This window comes from Elgaria multicarinata, chromosome 6, assembly GCF_023053635.1.
Source record: "Elgaria multicarinata webbii isolate HBS135686 ecotype San Diego chromosome 6, rElgMul1.1.pri, whole genome shotgun sequence".
Taxonomy (NCBI): Eukaryota; Metazoa; Chordata; class Lepidosauria; order Squamata; family Anguidae; genus Elgaria; species Elgaria multicarinata.
The window spans coordinates 20,911,217-20,937,585 of record NC_086176.1 but is presented as its reverse complement, the minus strand read 5'-3'; the positions used below and the strand labels follow the sequence as shown (position 1 = coordinate 20,937,585).

Sequence of the window (26,369 nt, the reverse complement as noted above, 5' to 3'; positions counted from 1 at the left end):
ATATTCTGGAGGTGACAGACTTGACCTTGGGGGAGCTAGGGGTGGCGACAGCCGACAGAAAGCTCTGGCGTGGGCTGGTCCATGAAGTCACAAAGAGTCCGAAGCGACTGAACAAATAAACAACAACCCCGCCTCAATCCAGAGGGAGAGGCGGGTAACAAAATTATTATTATTGTTGTTGTTGTTGTTGTTATGTAGCCACCATGTTAGCAACGGTTCACACGACATGCTAAGTCATGGTTCACGCGACACACTGAGCCATAATGTTTAGCTCTAAATGCTTAACCACTTAGCATGTCGTCTGAACAGGGTCAGTGTCAATTGCTTTCATTGTCAATTAGTTTCAACTATAAAGGATTTCCTGATCTCTCATCTAAAAAAAATAAAATACTGAAATCACTGTGCTTAGAGAAGTCTTTCCTTTATGGCAGTGAGAAAAATCAGAAACCATCAGAGAAGAAAAAATATAAAAATGTGTGAGAAATCCTATGGCCCCAAGACAGAGTTGGCAGGTGGGGTGGGGGGAATAGGATACTTCAGATTTCTGAATCCAAGGCTGGAGATAGCACTCCGACTTCAGACTCAGGAGTCGGAGCTCCCCACCCACTGCAAAAGAACTGTGCTGGCTGCATCTATGAGCTCATAAATGCAAGCTCGGAGACGAGGAAAAGGGGGCAGTTCTGTGGGAGAACTGGGGAGGGGAGGAAACCAAGGTGGGCAGTTTATGAAGAAACTCCGGGTGCCCCAGCCTCCTTCTCGCCTGCTCTACAGAACCCGAGCTAGTTGTGCAAAATCACCTGTCAATCAATCAATCAATCAAATTTTTCATGGTCATAGACCAGCAGATGAAAAATAGCTAGAAATACAGTAATTATAAAAGCGAGATACAGTAATTATAAAAGCAAGCCAAATTAAGAACAGGAAGACAAGAGTCACTAACCGACAGGTTAAAATAACTACAGTTACAACTATTATGAAATCACCTGTCTAGCAAAACTGCAGGGTGAGAGAAGCACGGAGGTGACTCTCACCTCCACGCTCCTCCTGGCCAGCATAGGATGCCCATCAGCTGGGAATGCAGATAGGACTGACCCCACCACCACCACACACAAATAATTAGTTGATATAATTGGTTCTAATTCATTCTAATGGCAAACAAGAACAAAATATGAATTAGGAACAGGTTTCCAACACATAGCAGCCACTAAGTTCAATATTTTACTGTTATGAAACACTTACCTGAATGTTTCCTCTTGGAGCTGTTCCAGTTGTGTCTGTAGCTGCAGATGTCTACGTCCTGCTGGGCTGTTGGGATCTTCTATGGAATCAGACTGATTCAAGCGTTCCATCAAGACCTGGTTCTCTACAAGCAAACTACTTTTCTCCTCTTGCAGCGCAGCAACCTGTCACCCAAATGCAAGAGTGGCAAACAATGTATGGCTAAGAAAGTAACAAAGTGTTTTGGGACAACGAAGAAGGCTAAAGGGAACTAGTTTAATGGTTCAAGTTACATTAAAATATATTTTTGTCAGTACCAGCTTCCCACCCAGGGCAAACAACAGGTGTATGCATGCGTGTGCATACATGTGTGTGTGTGTGTGCATATATACACAGACACACAAATTTAATAGTGCTCTGAAGCTGCTATTAAAAGAAAGCCAGATGCAGATGTGAAGTCACATTTTATTAATTTCTCACCTTTTCCCTCCAGAAAAAGGCGTTTGCTAAAAAAAAAAGGGGCTATCAGGGAGTGTGCAAGGCAGGAGGTGCTGTTGCATTCATGTACTGCTTGTGGTTTTCCTGTCAACAGCTCGTTGGTCACTGTGTGAACAGAATGCTAGACTAGATGGACCCTTGTTCTGATCCAATATGGCTCTTCTTATGTTCTTAAGGGGAGTGCAGAGATGCAATGCACAAGCTTGTGTCTGCCTGAACCAAGCCACACTATTGAGAGCAATCTCTTTGATGTGTTCTCCAATACATTTATGGTCTATAGTCTGAGATAAAGAATGCTGAACTGCAAATACTATTTTAAAAGCATATTGTGCAACAGTCCACTTACCTGCATATCCAGTTCATGGCATCTCTGAGCAATTTCTTCTTTGGTTGCTAAGGCTTCGTTTAATTCCTCTGTTGTTTTCTTCAACTGCGTTTTTTAAACACAATATATTTTTATTTACTAAAACAGTATGACGAAATATATTTTTCTAGGGCTGTGATTCCAAAATGTCATTCATGCACACTTAAAAGAACTGTGCAGCCAGTCACAGTTTACTCTGTCCATTTACCTGCGAAATCTCCCAGTCCCAGAAAAGCAAAATACTTTGTCTCTTAGGGGTTGGGAAGTGCTGAAGAGAAATGTATGAATCCACCAGATGCACATGGTCCCCTTATTCATACACAAATGACCTCTTTAAATCAGAGTGCATAAATCTAACAAATTACATTGGTTTTTTAAAAGACAACTACTGACATGGTTCAACCACAAGCATTAAACATAAACAAGAAATAAATATATTTTACGTATTGGGCCATGCAGCCTCTACATGCCAGAAAGAATATTATGCACAACATTTTTTTAAAAAAAAATTAAACCACTTTTCTTTATAGATGCAGGGAATGAATTGTGTCTATTTTGACTCTTTTTGCATATAGCACAAAAGACTGGGAAATGAAACACAAGGAATAGACAAAGGTAAAACCTGCATAGGTCCCTGATTCTATTCCTACTAGGGAAACACTGGGCTCGCTTCTTTGGGAACATAAATGACGGCCTTATTCCCAGCCAGACTATTTGTCCATCTGGCCAAGTACTATTTCAACTAGTCCCCGGAGTCTCAGGTAGAGGTCTTTCCCATCACCTGGTACCCAGTCCTTTTTAAACTGAAGACACCAAGGATTGAACCTGGGACCTTCTGCCTACAAAGCATGTTGTTCATACGAAGCTACCAGTTCTTCCGCAAGCCAGTAGAGAATGGTCTCAATGTTTACCTGTTTGTTATCAAGGAACACCCTGCATCAAGCATTCATTATAATTATGATGGACCCACCCTCCTTTACAATCTTTCTCTGATATTAGCAAGAACAGCTTGAGAACAGGTAACAGGAGTCAGAGTGAATACTGACAGATGTTCTGTCCAATGCTGGAAATATTTCTCTCATATTAAGCAAATTATAAACATTACACACACAAAAGTTCAGGGCAATTTCAAATATTTTTCTACATTAAGCTCTTCCTGCTTATTTATTTCACTGAGTGAAATAAGGCAAACACTATCTTGGTACAAATGCTCAATTACTTTTAGAATAAACTGTGATGTCATATCTATGACCTTGAGATAATTAAAGCACAGAAATATTAACAAAAAAGAACTAGCCTAAATACGTATTGTCAGGCTGCCACATTTAGTTCTGTGTAAACATATTTATTAAGCAACAGAACTTGCATTTCTTTAAAACAAGCAGAGCTATGTTTATACACATTTTATCAGATATATACTTGAAGCACTTGCTTGCTACCTTAAGAAGGAGTGTTATGTTTTCGGCAGAGAGAAGGGAAAAAGCACTACAGCTGAAATCAACAATTTGGTTTGGTGAGTATCAAAAAGTATTGCTTTTTTAACTTCATGTCAGTTTTATAGCAGCTGCCCCTCCACATTTATCTTTTATTGGGTCTTACAAATTAATATTGGGGAAGGAGAACGCGCTGCAGAAAAGAGATTTCACTTTGGTCACAAGTTCAGAAATCTGATATAAAAAGACAAAAAATCAAAAATGCTACACAGCAATCCTTGTGCAGCATTTTGGCAAGGTTTTCCCAAAATATAATGTATGGTGTTTTATTGATGTTAACTCTTTAACGGCATAACTTCTGAACCCCATAAGAGTTTACCAGCAGGTAGTGAGTTAATAAAATGTTGCAATTGCACTCAAATTTGTTTGCTGCTTACTTTGAAGTTTCTCAATAGATTCCTACACATACAAACTAGGAGAGGCAAAACCAAAACCAAACTGTAGCTCATTTAAAATATGCCAAGAAAATTGCACAGTGAGCTCCACTAATGAAAGGAAAAACAAAACATCTGGTGTTAGATACCTGACGGTCAAGATCAACGTAAGCATCATTTCCAGCAGAGACTGGAGATTCTTTACTCATCAACTGCAATTAGATTACACTGGATTAGAAAAAGCAAAAGATTTATTTGTATTCGTTTAAGAAACAGGGCAGTCTAAAATATAAGGAAGCTTTGGACATGCCTATATGAACAAACAAACAAACTTCAAAGGTAAACAGTCAAGAAAGTAAGTTAATTTTACTAGTTGATTCCACAAGTACACTTTTAAATCATTTTCTCAAGGTAACGATGACACCTCTTTATTTATGATAAAAGAACTTTTCAGTTTTGCATACAATGTAGACTCTACACCAATATGCTTCCTACATTTTATGTCACCTTTCCCAAACTATTTTTGTATATTTTCCAGAGACACATTTCCCACTTCCAGAATAGAACATTCATGGTTTGGTTTGGTTTTAATTATCGGTGCTGAGATTTTATAATTAGACCTGCAACTGTGTGCACTTATTTATATTCCAGATTTTATGCTGTCTGCTGATGCAAGGCAAGGATGACCTTGAGTGCCAGAATCATAGCTTAGACCATTTCCAAGATGGTAGAATAGTTGGACTGCCAACTATTCCACTACCAGACACAAATTGTGCACAGATGTAATAGCATACACATAAAAAAGGACCTATCTCCAATAATGAAGGGAAGAGTCCAGGAAGCATGAAATGATGAAACAGTTCACATGTCAACAGTGCCAGTTCATGGGATGGGATCTGGACTGGTTCTCCAGGTTGTATGAATGCAGAAACAACCTAAGTTTCTGTTATCAGGTCTGTAACATATGAAGACACCTTTAAGCCTTCATTTTGACCAACGTAATTGGAAAATGGATATCTTAAATTAAGTGGAGACCGCTGCAAGAATGCAGTGTGCCAATGACATGGAAATATATTTCTTTGAGGAATATTGTATATTTGCACATTTTTTTAGCCATATGCAATACTGCTACTGAGATTACCTGACACAAAATGCTTTGCAACTGAGCAACATTTTAGTCATACAAACAATTTTGAATAAGAGATTCCTCTGTGATCCTCTTGTTATTTGTTTGTTATTTGTTGTATGCTATTTATTGATGCAATTCAGAAAATATGTTATGCCTGATGAGTTTCCGGAAGAGATTCAGGATAAGTATCAAACCTTTCATCACAGGCAATGGTAATTTCACACTTGCAATATTTTAAGACCTGTGTTTTAATAAATAGGCTTTTCAGTTTACTGTGTTGAAATCTAGAACTGGGGCTGCTCCCTTCCTTTCCCATAAAAACTAGGGCATTTCATCCAGAGGATGATAAACTTGACTACAACTTGACAACTACTTTAAAAGCAAAATGTTGAGACATAACCTTACTATCCCATACCAGCCTTCTATCCCCATAATTGTCCCAACAGCACTGATGAAGAAAGACACTGGTTTTCGCTCACTTGTTATATGCTTTGCCCTCATACTGGACAAAAGCCAAAGAGTCAGTGAAGCTACTGAGTTATTACCAGACAATGCTCTCTTCAATGGCAAGTTGATTTAGCGTCACAATACCTAGAGTGCTTCCACCTATACTTTTTCTCTAGAATTGCCATCCTTTCTCCATTAAGATTTTATGGAGTATCCACATGAGATCATTGTCAGGTCACTGCATTCCAGTGTGATTCTGAATAACCCTTCCATAGAATGGCGACTCATCAGTAATAATGGATTTCCTGCATTGGTGGTTGGAGGAGATGATCTTTGAGGTACCTTCTTACTCTAATTCTATATTACTATGCTTTTTTGGACCTGAATGTGGTGATGTGATAAAGTGCAACTGTAGCACCGCACTGTCCAGTATATACAGGGAAAGAACTATTAAAGCTCTAAAGGGTTCCTATACCTTTAAACAGTATGCTTCCTATGTAAGTTCAACCTATTGACCTGGTTCACATGTAACCCACAATTTGCCGCAGTGCATAATGGGCGCGTTACACAGCAATTTTGAATATTCAACTTCTGATTAGGAGTCGCTATGTGATGTCTGGAACCAGACACTATAGGTTAATCATGGATTAAACAACTCACAGTTAACCTACAATGAGTGGTTAGGTTAACTGTGGTTGTTTAACCCACAATTAACCTATCGTGTCGGAGTTCAAATCTCACATAGCGATTCCCGATTGGCCTGAAAGTTGAATATTCAAAATGTTCATGGAATATGCTTAGTATGTGCCATGGCAAATCATATGTTAATTATCTCACAATCTGCTGCTGGAACATGTGAACAGGTCCATTGTATTGCTTCCTATTGTTTTGGGCTAGGAGATTAATGATGATTAGCCCCTCTGAATTATCCCAATGTCAGTTTCTACTCCCATTAGAATGGGGCTTTAATTACCAATTTCCTCTCATGATTTTAAATTTATGTTTCACTTTTATTAAGTTACTGGTTTCCTGCCATGAATTATTTTAATTTTTAATGGAAAATAGCAAAAGAAAAAAAATCAGGAAAGGAAATCAGGAATTAAATCCTCCCGCACAGGAAGAGTAACTGATACTGGGGCAATCCACAGAGACAAAGAAGGCTACAACTAATTCTCCAGCCTGCATCATCAAAAGCAGTAAACTTGTACAGGAGGATTTCAACTTCCATTCAGAAAGGACTTTTACTGAATGGACCTAACATTTGAGTAGACGTTATAGAAGGATTGGGGAGGACATTGCTAGATAATATAGAAGTGTATTAAGTGTTCTTCTGTTCTTATATTCTCTACTTTTCCACCTTCCCCCAATTGTAGAAAAACAATGCCTCAACTGCTCTGAAGAATGAGGCCAATTGACAGTCCTTGCTTTTATCTCTGTGCATCATATGGGAGTCTTCTAAGGTTGACTACGCATGCAGATCAAGGCTCTGAAGATTATTTTGCTAAGAATCTAAATAATTTATGGAATAATGTGCTTTTAAGGCCAGTAAATTTTTAACAAATTATCTCTCCCTCTCAGAAAACCTGTCCAGCGTTAACCAGCCAGTCATGAAACCAGTTTCTACCCAAACACAGAACCTCCCAATATGCTGCAGTTGACTGAAAGATGAAGTTCTTTTTCAACTCACTTCTAAACTCAAACTGAAAGACCATTTTGAAGCAATTAAATTCAAATAAACACCACTCTATAAGGCTTGACATTAAAGCATTAACATCCTTCTCAGCTGGATCGGTTTACATTGTACAATCAAACGTCTTAACACCAAATCAGTGAGCTGTGATTATTCCCCCACTTTAGTACTGTATTTCTTCGATTCTAAGACACACTTTTTTCCCATATAAACATCTCTAAAAACGGGGTGCATCTTAGAATCACAGGTGTATTTATTATTTCTTAGAATCAAAGCTTTTTTTTCTGTTGGTGGAACTGAAATTAGTGTGTGTCTTACAATCGATGGCGTCTTAGAATCGAAGAAATACAGTATTTCCTTCTTTCTCAACAGGATCAGTTACAGGTCATGCTTTCCAGAATTCATTAAGTTGTTAATTTTTAAAAAATATGGGAAATGAGACTGCCAAAGCTAAACACTTTCAGTCCCATTAATCTCAGTGGTAAAGGAAATGTTTAACTTTCCCAATGAAATTAATGGGACTCAAAAGTCCTTAACTTTGGCTCAAAGATTTTTCCACTGAAACACCAAAGCCAGTATCATACTATTAATCAATCATTATTCACTAGTATGCTATCAAGCAACTAAAATCCAATTAAAATTGAGCAGAAAACTATCTTACAATTTAAAAACAAAAACTACTTTGTTTTTAAAACCACAAAAGCTATTTCTGTGAACCGCCCAGAGAGCTCCGGCTATTGGGCGGTATAGAAATGTAATAAATAAATAAATAAATAAGTACTAGCATCTCAAGATCTTTACAGTATAATCATACGCATCTCTACTCAGATGCCCCACTGAGTTCAATGGGACTCACTCCCAGATGAGTACAGGACTGCAGCCTTAGTGAGTTTCCCCAGTCATTCAAGGAAATTAATTTCGATAATTGAATCCTCTATTGCTAAATAAACGAACAATTCTAAAGTATTGTGGGAACTACAGGGAAGGGAAGACAAGAAGGGAGCCTAGTATCAGTATCCAGAAGTTTAAATCTTCTAGATTTAAAGAAAAGTGGAACATTTGAGTAAACATTTAACCTACATTGCAAAATTTTATTTTGCCTATCAGAGATTGACAACATTTCTGATTTCTTAAAGTGTCACATACCATGCCTTTTCGGTGAAACGCTTCTTTCTGTTGAGCTAAAAGATACAGTTGTAATGGACTGCTATCTATCTTCAATATACCATCGCCCAATTCCTTACCTCTTGAATGGCAGTCATGACAACATGTTGAACAGACTCCTCCATCATCATGATGGTCTGGATATACTCTGTAAAAGAGCCATTTTGGCATGCAATCATTCAATACTTATGACAATAAAAAAGATAAACAGCCCCTTCGTTCGGACAGTATCAAAACTGTCATTTTCATATGGCAAAGGCAGATGTTTCTTTTTAACAGCTAATGAGGCAAAGGCTATGTAAAGAGCCTTCCCCATGTCACAACTACACTAACCCTGATCCAGTACTGGCAGCTTGATAAATGCATAAATACAATAGAGCAATTCCCTTTGCTACAGAACATAAAAGCTGTTAATTTTATCTTATGTCTGGGGCATGGGGGAGTTGAAACTGACTAACTGGAGGCATCTTGCAAGCAAACCTAACAAATTCATTCATAAATTTAGAAGGTAGGAGAACATTCTTGAACTGGTCAGCACTGCTGAGAGGAAGAGAACTTTGCACACATTCCACTCTTATTTTTTAGGGCTATGTGAATGTTCATGTAGATAAGCACCCATCCTTTAAACACCCCCACAAAATTAAAAACTGTATAAAACACCTCTAAAACTCACCACACATTCTTCCTGATCTGCAACAGTCCCCTCCCGCCCGCCCGCCCGCCCCCGGCATCCCTAGGTATAGCTGCAGTGCTCGTCAGTTTTTCAAGAGTACAGACTGAAGCACTACATTGCAAAACCAATTTCACCAGTGAGAATGGATAGAAGCAAAAAGTGAAAAGTTTTATACTGTAGATAAATGGTTCTACAATATCCTCTCCAGTTCTCTGGTAAACAAATATAGTACACAGTCAAAGTGAGAAATCCACCTTTAAAAAAGAAAAAAGAAAAAAAGCTCACTTTGGTTAATTGCCAACACAGAACTTGGGGGACTGAGATGAAATGGAAGGCAATGGTATCAGCCACAGCAACCTAAGGAGATCTGGCTTTTTTGGGAGGCAGGAGATAGGCTACCTTACGGCAATGCTACGTCTCAGAGAGTAACAAAAGCCTAATCTCAGATAGAAGTCTGAAGTGTACCATCACTGTTAAGCATTTCTTGCCCCCACAGGGGACAATTAAGATAAACAGTTTTCTTAAGCAACTCACTCAACCAATGACACCTGAAAAACAATGTCAGAAGACCTACTTGTGTCTGTGTCATTTACGTGTGTGTCTAGTTCAAATGATACATCCTTTTAAATTAAAAGTTTAACTGACCTTGTTTTTGTTCGCAGTTTACAGCACAGCCCAAAATAAGCTGAAGCATTCTTCCAAGCTCAGCAGCATCGGAGTGCTCCCCAATCAAGTTGACATCAGGAAGGATAAAATCATTGATCTGCTGCCCCAAAATCTGCACATAAACCAAAACGTATTCATACCAAACTGCAGACATTGCAAAAAGTATGGGAGAGCACACCTCTAGCACTTTGCAAGTTTCCAAGTTAGACCTTCAAGACCTAGACCCCCAAACAACTACAAACCAATGGCAGGGAATGGTGTTCTTGAGAAACAGAAGGTGGGAATAAGTAATGGCTGCTGATTTAGTCTGCAACCCACTTCCGAAGCAACTGGGGAGTACCGTTAACTTCTCTCTCACACACCCCTCTGCTACAAATCATGTCCTCTCTATATTTGGCCTTCAGATATCTAGTTTTACCCCTCAGCTAATGAGTTCAAATTAAATGAGTTATAAGCAGCTCAAATCGAGCAAGCCAGGTTTGCATACAGAACTGGCTTCTACTCACACAGCTGATGCTAATATTGTTGTATATCCATAGCCATTCTGCAGTGTCCATTCAAGTCCATTGAACTGACTGACTGGGTCTCTATTGATATGCATAGCCACATTTGTGCCACTAGTTGTTGCACACATGAACTAGAGGTGATTGTGGTCAAAGCCTGCTACATAAAATCTGAATGGACAGCATTTATTATTATTCATTTATATCCACCTTTCCACTAAGATTGCATTCAAGATGGCAGTTTAAACACAACATAAAAAGTTGTGCAAATAGCAAAAGAATTCTCACAAAAAGATATCTTCTTCCAAAATAAAAATTCCACTACTAACAATATGAAGCACAACAGTTTGCTGATATTTGGTCTATATGAAATTGACAATTCTTGAACATGCACTCAAAGACTTAGCGCAATCAATCATGGCCCCCACAAAATGTGGGGCCCATGATTGGAGACTCCCCACGAAGAGATGGCACGACTGCTGGCACCCCATGTGCTTCCCGAGATGGGATTATTTCACATGCCTATAGAGCCCCACTGGGCGAGAATGGCAGGGGTTTCTGCCACTCTTGCCCTGCGACTGTGTAGGCATGTGAAATAATCAATTGAGTCTGACACACAACACAATAATCAATGGTTGTGCAGATAGTCAACTCTGCACAGCGTTGATTATTTGTATTGGTTACTTCGAGGAAATAACCAATTGTGGCAAAAATGCTCAACAGGTAACACAATAGTCAACGGTTGACTATTTAATCAAATGTTGACTATAGCGTCATATTGTTTCTCTTTGTCAAACTGGAAGAATTTTTTTTAAAGAGAAAGGCCCTCTAATGAAAATAATCAGAATTACGTTTAGAGCTTTTTCATACCCTAAAGCTGTCAACAAAATCATTTTTAATGCTCAAAATTTATTTTGGGGAGATAGGAAATTATTTCACTGATAGAAAGTTAGCCTTTCTCCATTTAAAACAAGGAGCAATCCTACAGAAAATACAGCTCAGTCTTTAGGGTTATTTTACATAGTCATTCTAAATCAAACCACCATATATTTAATATAGTAGTAAGCATTAATAAACTACTACATATATTTAATATAAAGAGACCTGCCAAAAGTGTTTATCATCTAATTTGGTTCGATAAATTAACTATGTGATGAAGCAGTCTTGTTTTAAACAGGCACACCTGCCAACAAAGCTTTTCAGGAGTTTATGAACAGTAGAGGAAAAAACCAGGGGGGATATCAATTCTTTTTCTAGATATTGCAAATTTAGGACAAGATTTTCAAAATGAGAACTAAAAACTTAATAAAAATAAGTTTGTTGCATTAAAGAGCTGGGCTTTTATTCCTAATCATCCTTATTTCCATATTCCCCAAATAAAATAATGAAAATAGAATATAGCAAACTATAATAAAATAGAATAAAATGGATGACATCAGTTTATAGAACTAAGCAAAAGCCCTTACCTCATGGTTGTAATCCAAAATTCCTTTTAAAATTTTCTTCAGATTGCTCACCTTTTAGAAGGGAAGAAAATATATATATATATTCACAAGCTGTGGTAGAAAGTTACACAGAAGCAGAATCACAAGTTGAAATCTAAAAGAATTCCTATTTATAGCCAGAAGCCCTTTTTGCTGAAAGCAGCCAATCATTAAAATCACAAAATCATGCTTCTGTCATTAAATTCTTTACTGATTTCCAGATTCTCTCCTCTTATATTCATGGGAAGATAGAGAAAATCAACAGACAAGTAACTACTTACACCAATGGGTTTGGGAGTTGGACCTATACTCTCATGTGCTCCATCTTATGTAATGACGATTTCTTTTTGCAAACCAGAATTCAAAATTTTATATTGACCCAACACTGTGAAGTCTGTGCACACAAGCAAAGTTTCTGATCCCTTTCTTGGCAGTACTTGCTTGTCCAAATTGGCATAGCTTGAAAAGCAGCCTCTGACTCAGCCAAAGTAGCCGTCTCAGGTTGCATCCCGAAAAAGTAATTTGATTTCGTGGTCTTTATAATTTGAAAAGATGTCAAAATGCCATTCCCCTTCACCTCTACTTTTAAAATTTTCTATTTATTTATTGCATTTATATCCCGCCTTTTTTCTTCCAAGGAACCCAAGGTGGTGTACATAATCTTCCTTCTCCTCTCCATTTTATCCTCACAACAACAACCTGTGAGGTGGGTTGGGCTGAGAGTGTGTGACTGGCCCTAAGTCACCCATTGGTTTCCATGGCTGAGTGGGGACTAGAACACGGATCTCCCAACTCCCAGTCCAATACTTTAGCCACTACACCACACTAGCTCTCATTAGCCAATATAAACCAATACTTTTGCCTGCTCTTCCCTCAAATTCCTTAAAAAAATAAATCCAATAATTTGGGAACCATGAAAGGAAATTCAATACCATTTGTAAGTATTATAATAGAATATTTGGTATGCTGTGCAAATAAGCATAGAGCTTGAAGTTGAACATTGTTGGGGGTTTTTAACAAATGCATTCAAACAGGAAGAGAGAAGGTTAATATCCACTACTGGGTTCAGACAACACAATCACCAATGGTGGTTTAAATATTGATAACTGGTTATTTAACCCACCGTGGATTATCATGTCGTGTGGCCAAAATAACCAACGCAAATAACCAACATTGGGCAGAGTTGGCTATTTGAACCACCATTAGTTATCATGTTGTGTGGAGGGCACGGCTGGTTATTTCCTCAGCCGCCATTGGTTATTTTGTGATCCACAAAGTCGCAAGGCAAGAGCGGTCAAAACAGTGGCTGATGCTGTAGTCCAGCCAGCAGGATAGATATTCGGCAACAATGGCTGATAGAATAATAGTGGGAGGACTGAGTGGGGGAGAGAAGCTGGGGGATGAGTGAGTCAACTCAGCATGGACTAATAGTCAACTCCATACTGATCCTAATCCACACCATGTTTGATTATTATCATGTGGGCCCCCTTCCTATGGAATTCCCTGCCTCTGGAGATCAGGCAAGCGCCAACTTTGTATTCCTTTCACCACCTCCTGAAAACATCATTGTTCCAGGAAGCCCTTCCTTAATGACCAGCCACAGGTCACTTTTCAATTTGCTTCTTTTAAAGATCTATTTTAAGGTGTTTTATTCTGTTTTTATTGTATTTTATCTTGTACACCACTCTGAAATTTTGAATGGGGAGCGGCATATACTGTATAAATACTGTAAATAAATAAACAATAAACAAATGTGTTGTGGGGAGCCCCCTAGATAAACAACAGTCGAGTTGATTATTACTCCACCGTGGACTATTGAGTTGTCTGAACACAGCCACTTCAAACTTTTAGCCTAAGAATGTTTTGATTGTAATAAAGCATCTTAATTTTTGTTCCCCCAGAAAGAAAAAAATCACCAAACACTTTCTTGCAAGAGGTAAGACAACACAGAGACCGGGGATCAATGCTGTTGACAGAGCCCACTGAGCAGATTCCAAGACAGACATCCTGGAGTGGCCCATTGGCAACATTGCTTCCATAAGTCTACAGTGTATCCAGCTGACAAGAAATCTGATTTCTAGAAAGCTGTGAATGCTTTGCCATGTGAAAACCTTTGTTCAGCGTTCATGAGGACATTGCCCACATGTTAAGTAGTTGTTCATTTGAGCCTCGTGTGGCGCAGAGCAGTAAAGCAGCAGTTTCTGCAGCTGAAACTCTCCCCATGGCCTGAGTTTGATCCCAGCGGAAGCTGGTTCAGGCAGCCGGCTTGGGTCGACTCAGCCTTCCATCCTCCCGAGGTCGGTAAAATGAGTACCCAGTTAGCTGGGGGAAAGGTAATCACGGTCGGGAAGGCAACGGCAAACCCTCTATAAGGCCTGGCAGGAAAACGTCAACGAAAGCTGGTGTCCCTCCAAGAGTCAGTAATGACTCAGTGCTTGCACGAGAGGTTCCTTTCCTTCCTAAGTAGTTGTTAATACAGTAGAGGAATCCTGATAGTGTTACAGAAATTTTGGCTATGGATCCCAATGGCTTTTATTTAAACTTATTTGAGGACTGAAATGAATACGGTTCTTTTTAATCTTCCTATTAAATTTCCCATTTTTTATCCCCCAAATGTGGGAAGATACATTTTATCTTCTCCTGGACATATAAGAATACAAGCATTTATTTGCGCTAGGCATTTTTATCTGGAGATGGACAGAAAAATGTATTTCCATTATCAGTGCCATTTTTCTCTCAAGTTGCTTTTATATTCATTATGTCTTACAAGGACAGTGAACATGAAACATCAAGAACTCTGTAGATCAACCATGAATCACCACAAGGCCAGATTATACAAAGAGGCAAACAAAACAAAAACAGAAATTTATAATAATATTATCTTCCCCTATGACAATACCACCAAGCAAAGATTTCAGCAACAGCTTTTGAAACTTTAAAATCAATAAATATGGAATAATGAATGCAAATGTGTAGTAGTTCCTTCTCATTGTTTGATTTTAACTAGCCAAGAGGATTCTGGGACTCAAGACAGAAGCTCCCATTTTACCTCCAGTCAGCAGGTTAGTCTGAAAAAGACTCCAATGGAAAGGAACTTTGGCCTTTGCCTTCTGCAAAAAAATGTACTATAAACATAAAGAGGATTAGTTCAATCATTCAGTATTTTTGCCTTTTATGGTCCTGTTCAGAAGACACCTTAAACCAAGGCTTTAACCATGGTGGTTAAGCCAGAAAGCTGGGCCGTGTTCAGAAGACACCTTAAACCAAGGCTTTAACCATGGAGAATAAAGCAAAAGGCCTTAGTCACTGCGGTTAAAGTCATGGTTTAAGGTGTCTTCTGAATGGGCCCAATGTTGACTGGTTGTCAGCAACTAGTTTTATGGGCAGTTTGAAAAGGGGATGGAGGGTGATGGGACAGAGCCATCTCACCCAATGGAGCAGACTGCCAGCAAGTCACATCACCACAGCCACAGCTTTCTCCACACATCATCTTCCCTCAAGGTTGCCAAGTTGGGGGCAACTTCAGAGTATGTACATGGGGAGCAGATTTGGCCTTCAGTTGTTGATCCCTAGTATAGTGTAGACATGCTAAGTAAAAATAACCCCCACCCTGCTCAAACTTATAGGTAGCTATGATTCACCCATGTCTACTGCTATTAACTCACACTCTGGCTGATACAGGGAAGTAAAATAACTCTTCCCGAAATCCATTTGCTTGGACTTCAACCCACTACTTCACTAACAGAGAATTGCCAAATCAGAAATACTTGATCCTAAAAGAAAGGGAAGAAGAAAAGTTATAATTCTGTACTTGAATAACAGTTACCCACAATAGAGGTTATCTATCACTGCTAATCAATGCAGCAGAAATATCCTAGACCTGTGTTTCTTCTGTTTTGTTGTTTATTCGTTCAGTCGTTTCCAACTCTTCGAGACTTCATGGACCAGCCCACGCCAGAGCTTTCTGTCGGCTGTCGCCACCCCTAGCTTCCCCAAGGTCAAGTCTGTCACCTCCAGAATATCATCCATCCATCTTGCCCTTGGTCGGCCCCTCTTCCTTTTGCCTTCCACTTTCCCTAGCATCAGCCACTTCTCCAGGGGATCCTGTCTTCTCATTATGTGGCCAAAGTACTTCAGTTTTGCCTTTAATACCATTCCCTCAAGTGAGCAGTCTGGCTTTATTTCCTGGAGTATGGACTGATTTGATCTTTTTGCAGTCCACGGCACTCTCAGAATTTTCCTCCAACACCACAGTTCAAAAGCATCTATCTTCCTTCGCTCAGCTTTCCTTATGGTCCAGCTCTCACAGCCATAGGTTACTACAGGGAATACCATTGCTTTAACTATGCGGACCTTTGTTCTATAGCTACCTGCTATAAATGTTTTTAAAAGTCCCAATTGGATCCTATTGACATCATAAAATCAGGCCCCACTGGAAAGGGAACGCCATTTTTATAGAGAAATGCTTGATATTAGGCTCAAGAACTGTGGGTGAGAAAGGAACTGAACATAGCAAGGGCTTCAGTCTGACTTGCAAACAAAGCCTGAAACAATTTAATCATAGGAGATTTATGAATTATTATATTTTTAATTTAGATTGAAAAATAATAAAATGTCACTTTAAGACCAATCTGTAACCTACCCTGGGCCTATGGGAAGGGCAGGATAAAATTCAACGAATACATAATTACAATACTTTGTCACTTAAAAACAAGTATTATAGTTAAGCAATGAGAATACCTTCAGTCTCCAATTGTCTCCTACTTCTGTTTTGATTCTGTTTAACCAGTTTTCATCAAAGTATGTTGGATCGCTGAAAAGACAAAAAGCACAGTGCTTGTTAGCTATATTTAGCTTTTAAAAAGTACAGTTTTGATTTGCAGCCTGCCTTTCTACCAAAAAAAATGGCACTCACGGCAATTTGCAATCATAGAATTAAAACATTTTAAAAATAAAACTTGATTAAAACAATAGTAAAACAAATGCATTAAAAACACAGCAATAACATAATAATAACAGCACCCAACCCAACAGGCCAGCTTACATGCCAAAAGCCTGCTTGAATGAGAATGTCTTTGCTTGCTGGCGGAAGGGCAGCGGAAAAGGAGCCAATCCAACCTCCCTCTGCAGGGAGTTCCACAGCCTGAGAGCAACCACTGAAAGGGCCCTCTCTCATGTTGCCACCAAATGTGCCTCTGAGGGTGACAGTACTGAAAGAAGAGCCCTCTCCCAAAGATCTTAAAACCCAGGCAGGCTCATATGGGGAAAAGTGGTCTTTCAGATAGCCTGGTCTCAAGTTATAAGTCATAACTAGTACTTCAAATTGTGCCCAGAAACAGACCAATAGCCACCGAATCTGTCGTAGCAAGGGAGTCACATGCTCCCTGTAATCAGCCCGTCAACTGTCTGGCTGCAGCATTCTGGACCAGCTGAAACATCCGAACAGTTTTCAAAGGCAGGCCCATATACAGTGCATTACACTAGTCCAAATTGGATGTCACTAAAGGATGCATGACTTTAGCCATGTCAGACATCTACAGGAATGGGCACAGTTGGCACACTAGCCTCACATGCAAAAATGCACTTCTGGCCACTGCCAAAACCTGGGCATCCAGGTTCAGGGCTAAGTACAGGAGTACACTCAAGCTATGAGTTTGAGTCTTCAGGGAAAGAGTATCCCCATGTAAAATAGGTTGAGTCTCTATTCCCTGATCTGGAATATCTTATCACCATCCCCAGATAGAGCTTTGGAAGTTTAGAACTTCATCCAAAAGTGCTACATTATTAACTAATGTCCTACAGTTCCTGTTATCACCTACAGCGGTGGTTTTCAAACTGTGTTCCAAGGACCTTTACGATTCCTCAGTGAGCTTGTCATGGGTTCCTCAATTACAAGATCAGTAATGGTAGGCTAGCTTCCTCGAATGACAGCATGCCCACAATTATCAAGCGCTTGTCCAATACACCGCTTCAGGGAAATATTTTAAGTGTTCTAAGGTACACTATTTCCTGGGAAGCAATGGTGGCACCCTACATAACGGAGTATGCAAGAACACCCTAGAACCCTTTACAGAATCCTCTGCAGTTCCATCAATGTCAAGAAAGAGTCCCTCAAGAAATAACTTGATGTGAAAATGGTATCCAGAATCTAGAAACTTTGAAAATCATTGACCTATAAAGCAGGTCAGGTTGTAATGTTCATAGTCTGTAGAAATTTTAAACACTTATTTAAAAAGCAGTCTCAAATTCAGAAATGTGTTTAAAACCTTTGAAGAGCAAGTTATAAAAGCTCTCCCTTAAAAAACAAAGCATGATTCAATTTCAAATCCCTGCTTATCTTTTTATTTATTTTATTTATTTATTTATTTATTATTTTTATTTATTACATTTCTATACTGCCCAATAGCCGGAGCTCTCTGTTTCCATTAACGTTTCCATTAACGGTAGACAAAACTAGAAAGAATTTATATTCAGCATCTTCACATTTTCCTATTTCTCTCAATAATTCCATTTTTCTAAAATAATAGACAGGATGCAAAGTACCAAACAAATTCAGTGACGCCAAGGCTGCTCTAGACTTGCTTTTCTTGTAGAGCAGCTTCTCGCCCCTCCTGTGTGGGGAGTTTCAAAAGATGTTTCTGATTCACCATAAAGGTGAGCAGTTCAAAGACAAAATGCTACAGGGCTAATACTGGTTTGTGCGAACCTACAGACTTCTTTAGCTTCCTATCTTTGTATCCTTATACATGCTAGCAAAACTTAAAGTCTCTTTTCTTGAAGAAGACTTATATCTTCCTACATTACACACACACACACACACACACACACACACACAATCAAATCAACACTCAGTACTCTGTAACTGTGTATGGAATACTACATTTTGGCTATTTCTCCTTTCTTAATATCTAGTATATCCCTTAATTTAGGTCCTTCTGCTCATAATTCAAATATTTGCAAATATTCTCCCTGAAGTATATTGTTTTCTCTAAGATTGTTCAGAGAAAGGCTATTTGTGGCTAATCGCTGTCCAAAGTGACACTTCCCATTGTACAAGACTAAACTAAACATTACATTTTCACATTAAAAGCACAGAAAATACAGTCCATTCCAATTAAAACTCATAAGTTTGATGCATCCATATAATAACAATAACAACAACAACAACCTACATTTAAAACAACCAAGTCAACCTCTTCTAAGAAAAACCAAATTGGATAGAACACACAGAGATATGTAATTGTTTTAGAAAAACGAGATTTAAAAGGCTAAACTAACTCTTCTATTTGTCACATGTATGTCTGACTCTAACCCCACGGAGCTCAGGGTAATATACCTCAGGGTAGTCTTCCCCAAGCTGGTGCCCTCCAGAGGTTTGGGACTTCAACCAGCACTAGCCAGCATAGCTAATGTTTAGGAATGCTGGGAACTGTAGTCCAAAACATTTGAAGGTACCAGGTTGAGGAAGATTGCCTCAGATTATGGTATCACTTTTTTCCAAGCTGAAATTGGAGGCATCCATCACTGTTAAAAATTAAAAAGTTTACTTTTGAGTTGTGAAGCATTTCCCATCTCCAGAGGAGCCCATCCAGTATAATCTGTTTTGGGGGAAAGCAATCCCAGTGTGATGAGTCATATAAAGATGCAATTGGCAACCGCCCAGAGAGCTTCAGCTATTGGGTAGTATAAAAATGTAATAAATTGGGTAGTTGGGTAGTATAAAAATGTAATAAATAAATAAACCACATTTAAGGGCAAGTAATTCAACTGTATTTCTTCACTTGGAGACTTGAATGATCCAATCATCTGATACAGAGTCACAGAAGAATCACCACACCTTGCCCCACAGAGCTCAGCGGAGACTGAAAGGCAGGACAGAGAAGTAATCATACCAAGATGCACAAGCAGCCTCCCCTATGTGTGGGTACACTGGGCTCACAGGAGCCTTTCATTAGGTAATAAATTTGTTTCTCACAGTACAGTGAGAAACTCTTGTAGTACACCGGTGGGCCCAGCACACAGTTTGGGGATTACTGAATCAGACATGGTTCTCCACAAAAACAATTAAATTATCCAATAGGTCTCCTTAGTCAAGAGACCACTACAGAAATATTTGTTTGAATTATTTTGATGCCGCTCTTCAGCCAAAGACACTCCCAGAGCATCTTACATATAATTACCGTATTTCTTCAATTCTAAGACGCACTTTTCCCCCCATATAAACATCTCTAAAAATGGGGTGCGTCTTAGAATCGCGGGTGTGTCTTAGGTTTTTTTTTCTGTTGGTGGTACTGAAATTAGTGTGCGTCTTACAATCGATGGTGTCTTACAATTGAAGAAATACAGTAATTAAACACCTTAGAATCAATATACCAACTTAGGACCAGGTTGCCTGAAAGATAGTTTCCCCTTATATAGACCTGTTGGACGACTATAATCCTCAGGAAGGCCACCATGCAGAGTTCCATCTGGCAGCAACACGGCTAAAGGCCTTCTTTGTGGTGGCACCATCTCTTTGGAGTGACCTCCCCTCTGCAATACATCAGAAACCAACGACTGTGCGCTTTCGACAATTACTAAAAACTTAACTTGATTATCCTGCCTTTTCTCAACCATTAATTTATTCAAATGCTGTTATGCTTTAATCATGTATTGTTTTGTAATGTGTTATGAAATGCTTTGAAATTTTTTAAAATAAGAAGCGGTATCAATTAAAATATTATTTTAAAATAAGTATTTTAAAGAAATAAAATTATTAAAATAAATACGATCACATTAATATCCTCAAAGATTTTTTTCAATTTAAAATCCACACAGAGAGACTGACTCTATGTAATTAAAACAACTGCAAACATGTTTGGTTCCACTGATAATCACAAATTTATTACTAAATAAGCTTTCCCACCCCATCACCAAATGTAAACAGAAAACAAAACACACCCTCCATTATGTATTTCAGGGTCTAAAGCAACTCAGATTTCACACTAATGCTCTTAAATACCTAGGGGGCCTAATGACAAAGGCCTTGTTTGTGTGATACATTAAGCCAAGGACCCATACCAAGGAAAACTCAGGAGTGGTCTCTCTCCTTTGCTCCCCTTGCAATTAGAAGACATAAATGACAAAGCGGGAGGATCCACATTCACTGGAACATGAACATGGGGTCTCGTTGGGGGTCTTTGGATAATCATAGGGGGTAAAAGAAGCCTTCATGGCTTCTCCCCCCATCCCCATGCATGCGACTGCAATTTGCATAATTACCCGCAATGCAGCACAGGTTGTGCTGTCATCCAAGCCAAATGCGGTGCACAGTGGGAGTGGCTTGTTACCCACACCACACCCCATGGCTTGTAGTAGGGGTTGTTGTGTAGGTAAGAAGCCACCCCTGCTGTGCACACCATGCCAGGTTTGAATGACACAGCAATCCACGCTAAATCACAGGTAATTTTGTAAATCGCAGTCATGTGGGAATGAGGGAAAAAGCCACAATGGCTTCTTTTACTCCATGACGGTTCAAACCCAGTAACTGATTCTGAAAGATCAAAATCACTAGAAAAAAACTCTTCTGTTGACTTTCAGAGTACATACTTTGTGTATATGTTTTTGTTTTTTTAAAATGTAAATGCAATAAAGAGCTGGAGTCTCACTGCTGTTATATAACTGTTTCACAGAAGAGATTGTTATCTCTTAGCCTCACAAAGTTACTTCAGATGTTCTCCTTTTTTCCTAGAAATATAAATATAGCTCAATAACAAATTCAGTCCAGCCAATTAAATTTTCAGGTAAATTTGCTTTAAGTGTTATAAAATCAAGGTTATCCTCAACAGATAAATTAATAAAGTGATAATGTAACGTCTCAGTCATAATACATTTATCAAAATGACTGAAATCCTGTTTTCGATCTCAGCTGTATTTTTAGATGCATTTCAGAATTCATTAGAAATATTATATTCTTTTTGCAGATTAGGAATACAAAACACAGAGTGCATATCTGTGCAACTGGTTGCGATACAGTATCAAATAATAGGAGGTGCAATCCTATGCACACCTACATGCAATTAAAGGCCAAGCGTTCTTCTAATCATGCATAGCAGAGCTATGTGTGATGCGATTTTTACTTCAGAATAAGCACATGTTAACCCAATTCGTATCAGGACTGTGGCGCTCTCTCCACCTGTTTTCATCCTGAAATTTCACCTCCCCCTCCCTCCGAGGGGTGAAGGTTAAAACAGAAAAGAAAAAAAACGCCTTCACGGATTCAACACTTCACACACACTGAAAGCGTTCAACTTTCGGAGTGCATAAAGAACTACTCACCCACACAGGAGCTTACCCCACTTCCATGTTTCTGCACAAGCCATTGATCAGAGTGTGCCTTCTGACTGGAAAGAGGCAAGATGAGAGCAGTGACTCATGCAGAGATATAGCAAGCTGCATACATCTTGGTGAATGGGTGCTTGGGCCTCAAAGGAGCGTTGGATTATTTAATTTATTTCTCATGGCATGCTAACGTACCCTGGCACACAGTTCATGAAATACTGTTCTAACACCTACCTTCCTGCTGTCATGCCTTTCTACTCCTGCAACCGTTTCCCCCCAAAACTACATGATTTTTGAAACAGCAGTTGAAATCATGCTGCTGATCTTAGGAGCATGGGATAGACCGGAACTGTCGAACCCTGGACACTCTCCTTTGCTTGAACAGTCTTGCCTGCCTCTCGACTAAGCCCTTTCTGTGATACCTGTTTGAATTGAAGGAGCAGAAGGAAGAGTCATTTGGATATACTTTAGCGTACTTTTTTAAAAAAAATCCCTGCTGTGAGGGGAATGTTATTTTGTTTGCATTCTCTCAAGTACTCTGAAAATCTGCATATATCCAGTAGTTATTTTATGTCCCATTTTGCTGTAGCGGAACGCAAGCTCAGTTTTTGCTGCCTGTTCTCTTCCTTATGAAAACATCTACTCGCCGAAGTTATCAAGGAAGTTACTGTGAGTTTAATACAACTATCTCACTATCCATAAATTTTATATCAAGGATAGCTAAGTACCAGGCTACAATTAATAGCAGTTAAGAACTACGGTCCATTGTACAGAGACTAAATAACTTGTATGAACCTCATTACCATAAGGCTACAGAGTTTATTTTAAAACATCAAATATTTCTAGATTGGATTAATTAGAACAGCAAAAGCATATTTGTGTTAAAGATAGAGAACACAATATAGTGGTTAGTAAAACAGCATTTCTTATACTAAAATAGTGTCACCTTTGATACATGCTTATGGAAATAAAAGTTGCACATAGAGATGTAAAATTTCCAGAAATTTTGAAGCCATGGAAGAAAGCCTTTTTGTCTATAAAAGTCTTCTTATTAAATAGCTTTTAAAAATTATTTGTGAGGGGAGTAAAGGCATGGTAACAATATATAAACACCTTGTTTTAAATTCTAAAGAAAAATGTTTCATAATCTAAAGCTGTTAAATTTTTCAGAAAAAAAACAAAACTGGTCTTTAGGAAAAACAACTACTGTTCCCCTACCCCACCCCCCAAAAAATCCCATGTTTTTTTCCTGGGCCTTTACATCTCTAGTTAGCTAGTGTTCACATTTCATGTAGAAAGGCTGCACTCCATAAAACTAGCTAGCTCTCTCTCTCTTCATCACATCACCTGAGATCTGGTGACATATGGGGTTATTTTTAGCAGCTGAGTACTGTAGAATTGCTTTCACTCCCTTTGCCATGGGGCTTGGAATGCTAGGCTTAGCAAAGCTCCCGTGTACTTTAGGGGTAGATGATCAGGCCACCATCTTGTAAAAACAGACATGAGACACTACTGTGCAATCCTACACATGTTTAGAAAGAAAGAAGTCCTGTCCTACAACTCCCAGCATTCCCCAGCAACCTGGATACTGGGAGTATCCTGAGAGTTGTCAGACCTTTTCTGTCTGAACATGCATAGGACTGAGACCTTAGGGAGCAATCTTATGCATACTTAGACCCCCCAAAAAAGTTGGCTGGGGCATGGAGGGTGGATTCCTGCATTGAGCAGGGGGTTGGACTTGATGGCCTTATAGGCCCCTTCCAACTCTACTATTCTATGATTCTATGCTGGGAGTTGTAGGTCTAAACATACATGTTTCTTTGTCTAAACATACATGGGATTGCACCCTTATTGAAATTCACCATCTAACACTCATGTCCACATTTTTCAGAACACAAAAGGTCTACAAGAAACTTTAAAGGATGAAAACAATGTTAGTAGCAGAAACAGAAGACTAGTTGTGTTCAACTAGTGAAATTAACCGTGTGCTTTTAAAATCTCTTACAACAAAAAGGTATTAAAGGGTATTAAAGCTGGTCAGACTCCAAATAATATCAGGCATGAACTGTCAGAGGTGAATATATTCTTTCCAAATATCTCCCAGTCAACTAGCTCCGGTGACACTTAATTCCAGTCTGAAAGTGAGACTTCTACATCTCTCCCTCACACACAAAATGTATTCCCAAATCCTCTTACAGGCTATGGAGAGAGCTGAAATTGGTACATTCATAGCTCAAAAAACCCCGATTATCTGAAAAGTCTGTAAATGGAATATTGTTGCATCTAACTGTTAAAACCTTGAACATTTTCTATCCCATGTGTGGCTTGGCTTGCTTTGAACAGGTTGGTATGTTAGGGTTTGGGAGTTTATTGCCTGTTCAGGCTTGGGTTTGGGGGAAGGGGCACTTTCAGTAACAGTCAGAAAAATAGAACTATGTTGGTGGAATGCAAGCTTCATCTACTGTTGTTGCTGTTTCCTAAATTCAATTTGGCTAAGGCATGTTTGGGACAGGCTATTGATTTGAATATGGGAACCCAACCTTCCTACAGCTCATCTGTTCAAATTCTTATTCTCAGGGTGAGGGACAGAAGGTTTCACAGCCCTTGCTGAGTTCCAGGAGAAGGATAGTGCCAGGAGAGGGAAGCAAAAGGGGTTATGTGCGGCAAGCAGCAGAGAAATAAACTGAGTAACACCAGGAAGAAGTTGAAAATGGTGTGGAAACAACCCTCCACCAACGCCATCAGCAGTACTTCCAGAAGGGGAAGGGAAGAAACCCTTGCAGATGGTCTGAGATCCTCAGGTTTGGCTTGTGTTGTACTGTGTGGGTGCTGCAGTGGGAGGAGGAAATCGCTGAGAATTTGGTAGAGGCATTTTACATGACCAACGTCCTGCAAATGCAAGCTGCCTCTGTCTGATTTACCCTAATTCCCCTCCTCCTACTTCAGCTCCCCAATCCACAGGAGGCTGCAGCTGGGAGGAGCAGGCAGGAAATTCCTGTTGCACAAGTGGACTTTCCACTCATTGAGCGTTAGTTATAAGCCATTGTTGTTAAGGGTATCATGGTAAGAGACCGGAATGTCCCGTATGTTTAGAAATGTTTGGCAGATGAATCTGTTCAAATCACCTGAAAAAATGAATTTAGCATATTCTTATTACCTGAAAAGGAAACTGCTAAAGTTACTCTTTAATTACACAAATTAGCACTTTCAAATTTAAGTCTAAAACATATACTAATGGCTTCTCTTAATTTCTTAGCTATATAATTTTCATTAATTAATTAAAACCTATATTACCATTAAAGCTTAAAATTTCACAACTACTGCAGCTTTCTAAGAATTGTGCTGCAAGGAGAAACTAGATTTCTGGATCTAACCTTATTAGCTGTATGAGAAGGATTGATGAGAAGTCATTCTTAATTTGCACCATTTTGGTTATTTAAGTCAATTTCATGAACACTAATGGGCATAAAAAGAGCTATTATGCAAGTGCTATTCCTTTGTCTTTCATTCTCCCCATCTCTAGAACAGATTGGTGTTCAGCCATTATAAGCTTATATCTGTAGCTTTTAAGGAATCTCTCATGAGTTAAGTACAAACCTAAGACTGGCAGACATGATTGCGATATAACACTAGTGTCAAGTTCAGAGTTTGTAGTACTGACTTTGTCATGTGCTATTCTCTGGTACACACCTCACACATTGTTCCTCAAACACAGATTAGGCCCATGAACCAAACCTCCCCATTTAAGTCTGTTAGATGCAACAAGTGTTCAAGTATTAACATCTATCCTGCATGCTTTTGAGGTTGGTACCACAGCTGATAAAGTGACATACAAGGTGCTGCAGATGTCATCAATTCTTTCCTCAAAATACTACGCAAACATGCTTCTGTTGGCCACTAAGGGATATTTAATATCAGTCTGGTGATCGAGTTGAAGACAGCTACAGACCACGCAGTAAATCTTTGTTGGATAGCACAACAAGTATGTGATTGTGGCAGGAAAGTATCCTTCCAATACTGCCACAAAGTTGGTTCTAGGACAGAGGAGCACAACCTCACGGATTCCCCCGAAGACCCACATTTTCCCCTGGCCCCACAGTTCCACCCCACCCCCAAACACTGATGATTTGGTGGTTTCCAGAGTTTTGTGCAGTCTGTTTTTTCTCCTATTCTTAAAGGTTGAAATGTCTCTCTTAAGGCTTAGTTACTGACAGTAAGAGTTTTAAGATTAAGTATTTTTGGTATTTTATGTCAGCCCTTTTGCCCCCATCCACCACTGGAATATGGCCTCTGAGAGCTTCTCAGAAGTGAAATTCAGCCCTGCTCTACGATGAGGTCTCACCTGT

At 39.1% G+C, this 26,369-nt stretch overlaps 1 protein-coding gene across 1 annotated transcript in view; it reads right to left on the bottom strand.

The window, feature by feature from the left end:
• HOOK3 (hook microtubule tethering protein 3) overlaps window positions 1-26,369 on the bottom strand; it is a 66,170-nt gene that overhangs the window by 27,830 nt on the left and 11,971 nt on the right. The window contains exons 3-9 of the mRNA XM_063129120.1: window positions 16,444-16,516; window positions 11,686-11,736; window positions 9,696-9,828; window positions 8,458-8,525; window positions 4,097-4,159; window positions 2,063-2,146; window positions 1,240-1,403 (exon numbers count right to left, since the gene is read on the bottom strand). Of these exons, the coding sequence (XP_062985190.1) occupies window positions 1,240-1,403; window positions 2,063-2,146; window positions 4,097-4,159; window positions 8,458-8,525; window positions 9,696-9,828; window positions 11,686-11,736; window positions 16,444-16,516 (636 nt within the window). The remainder of the gene's footprint in view (window positions 1-1,239; window positions 1,404-2,062; window positions 2,147-4,096; window positions 4,160-8,457; window positions 8,526-9,695; window positions 9,829-11,685; window positions 11,737-16,443; window positions 16,517-26,369) is intronic.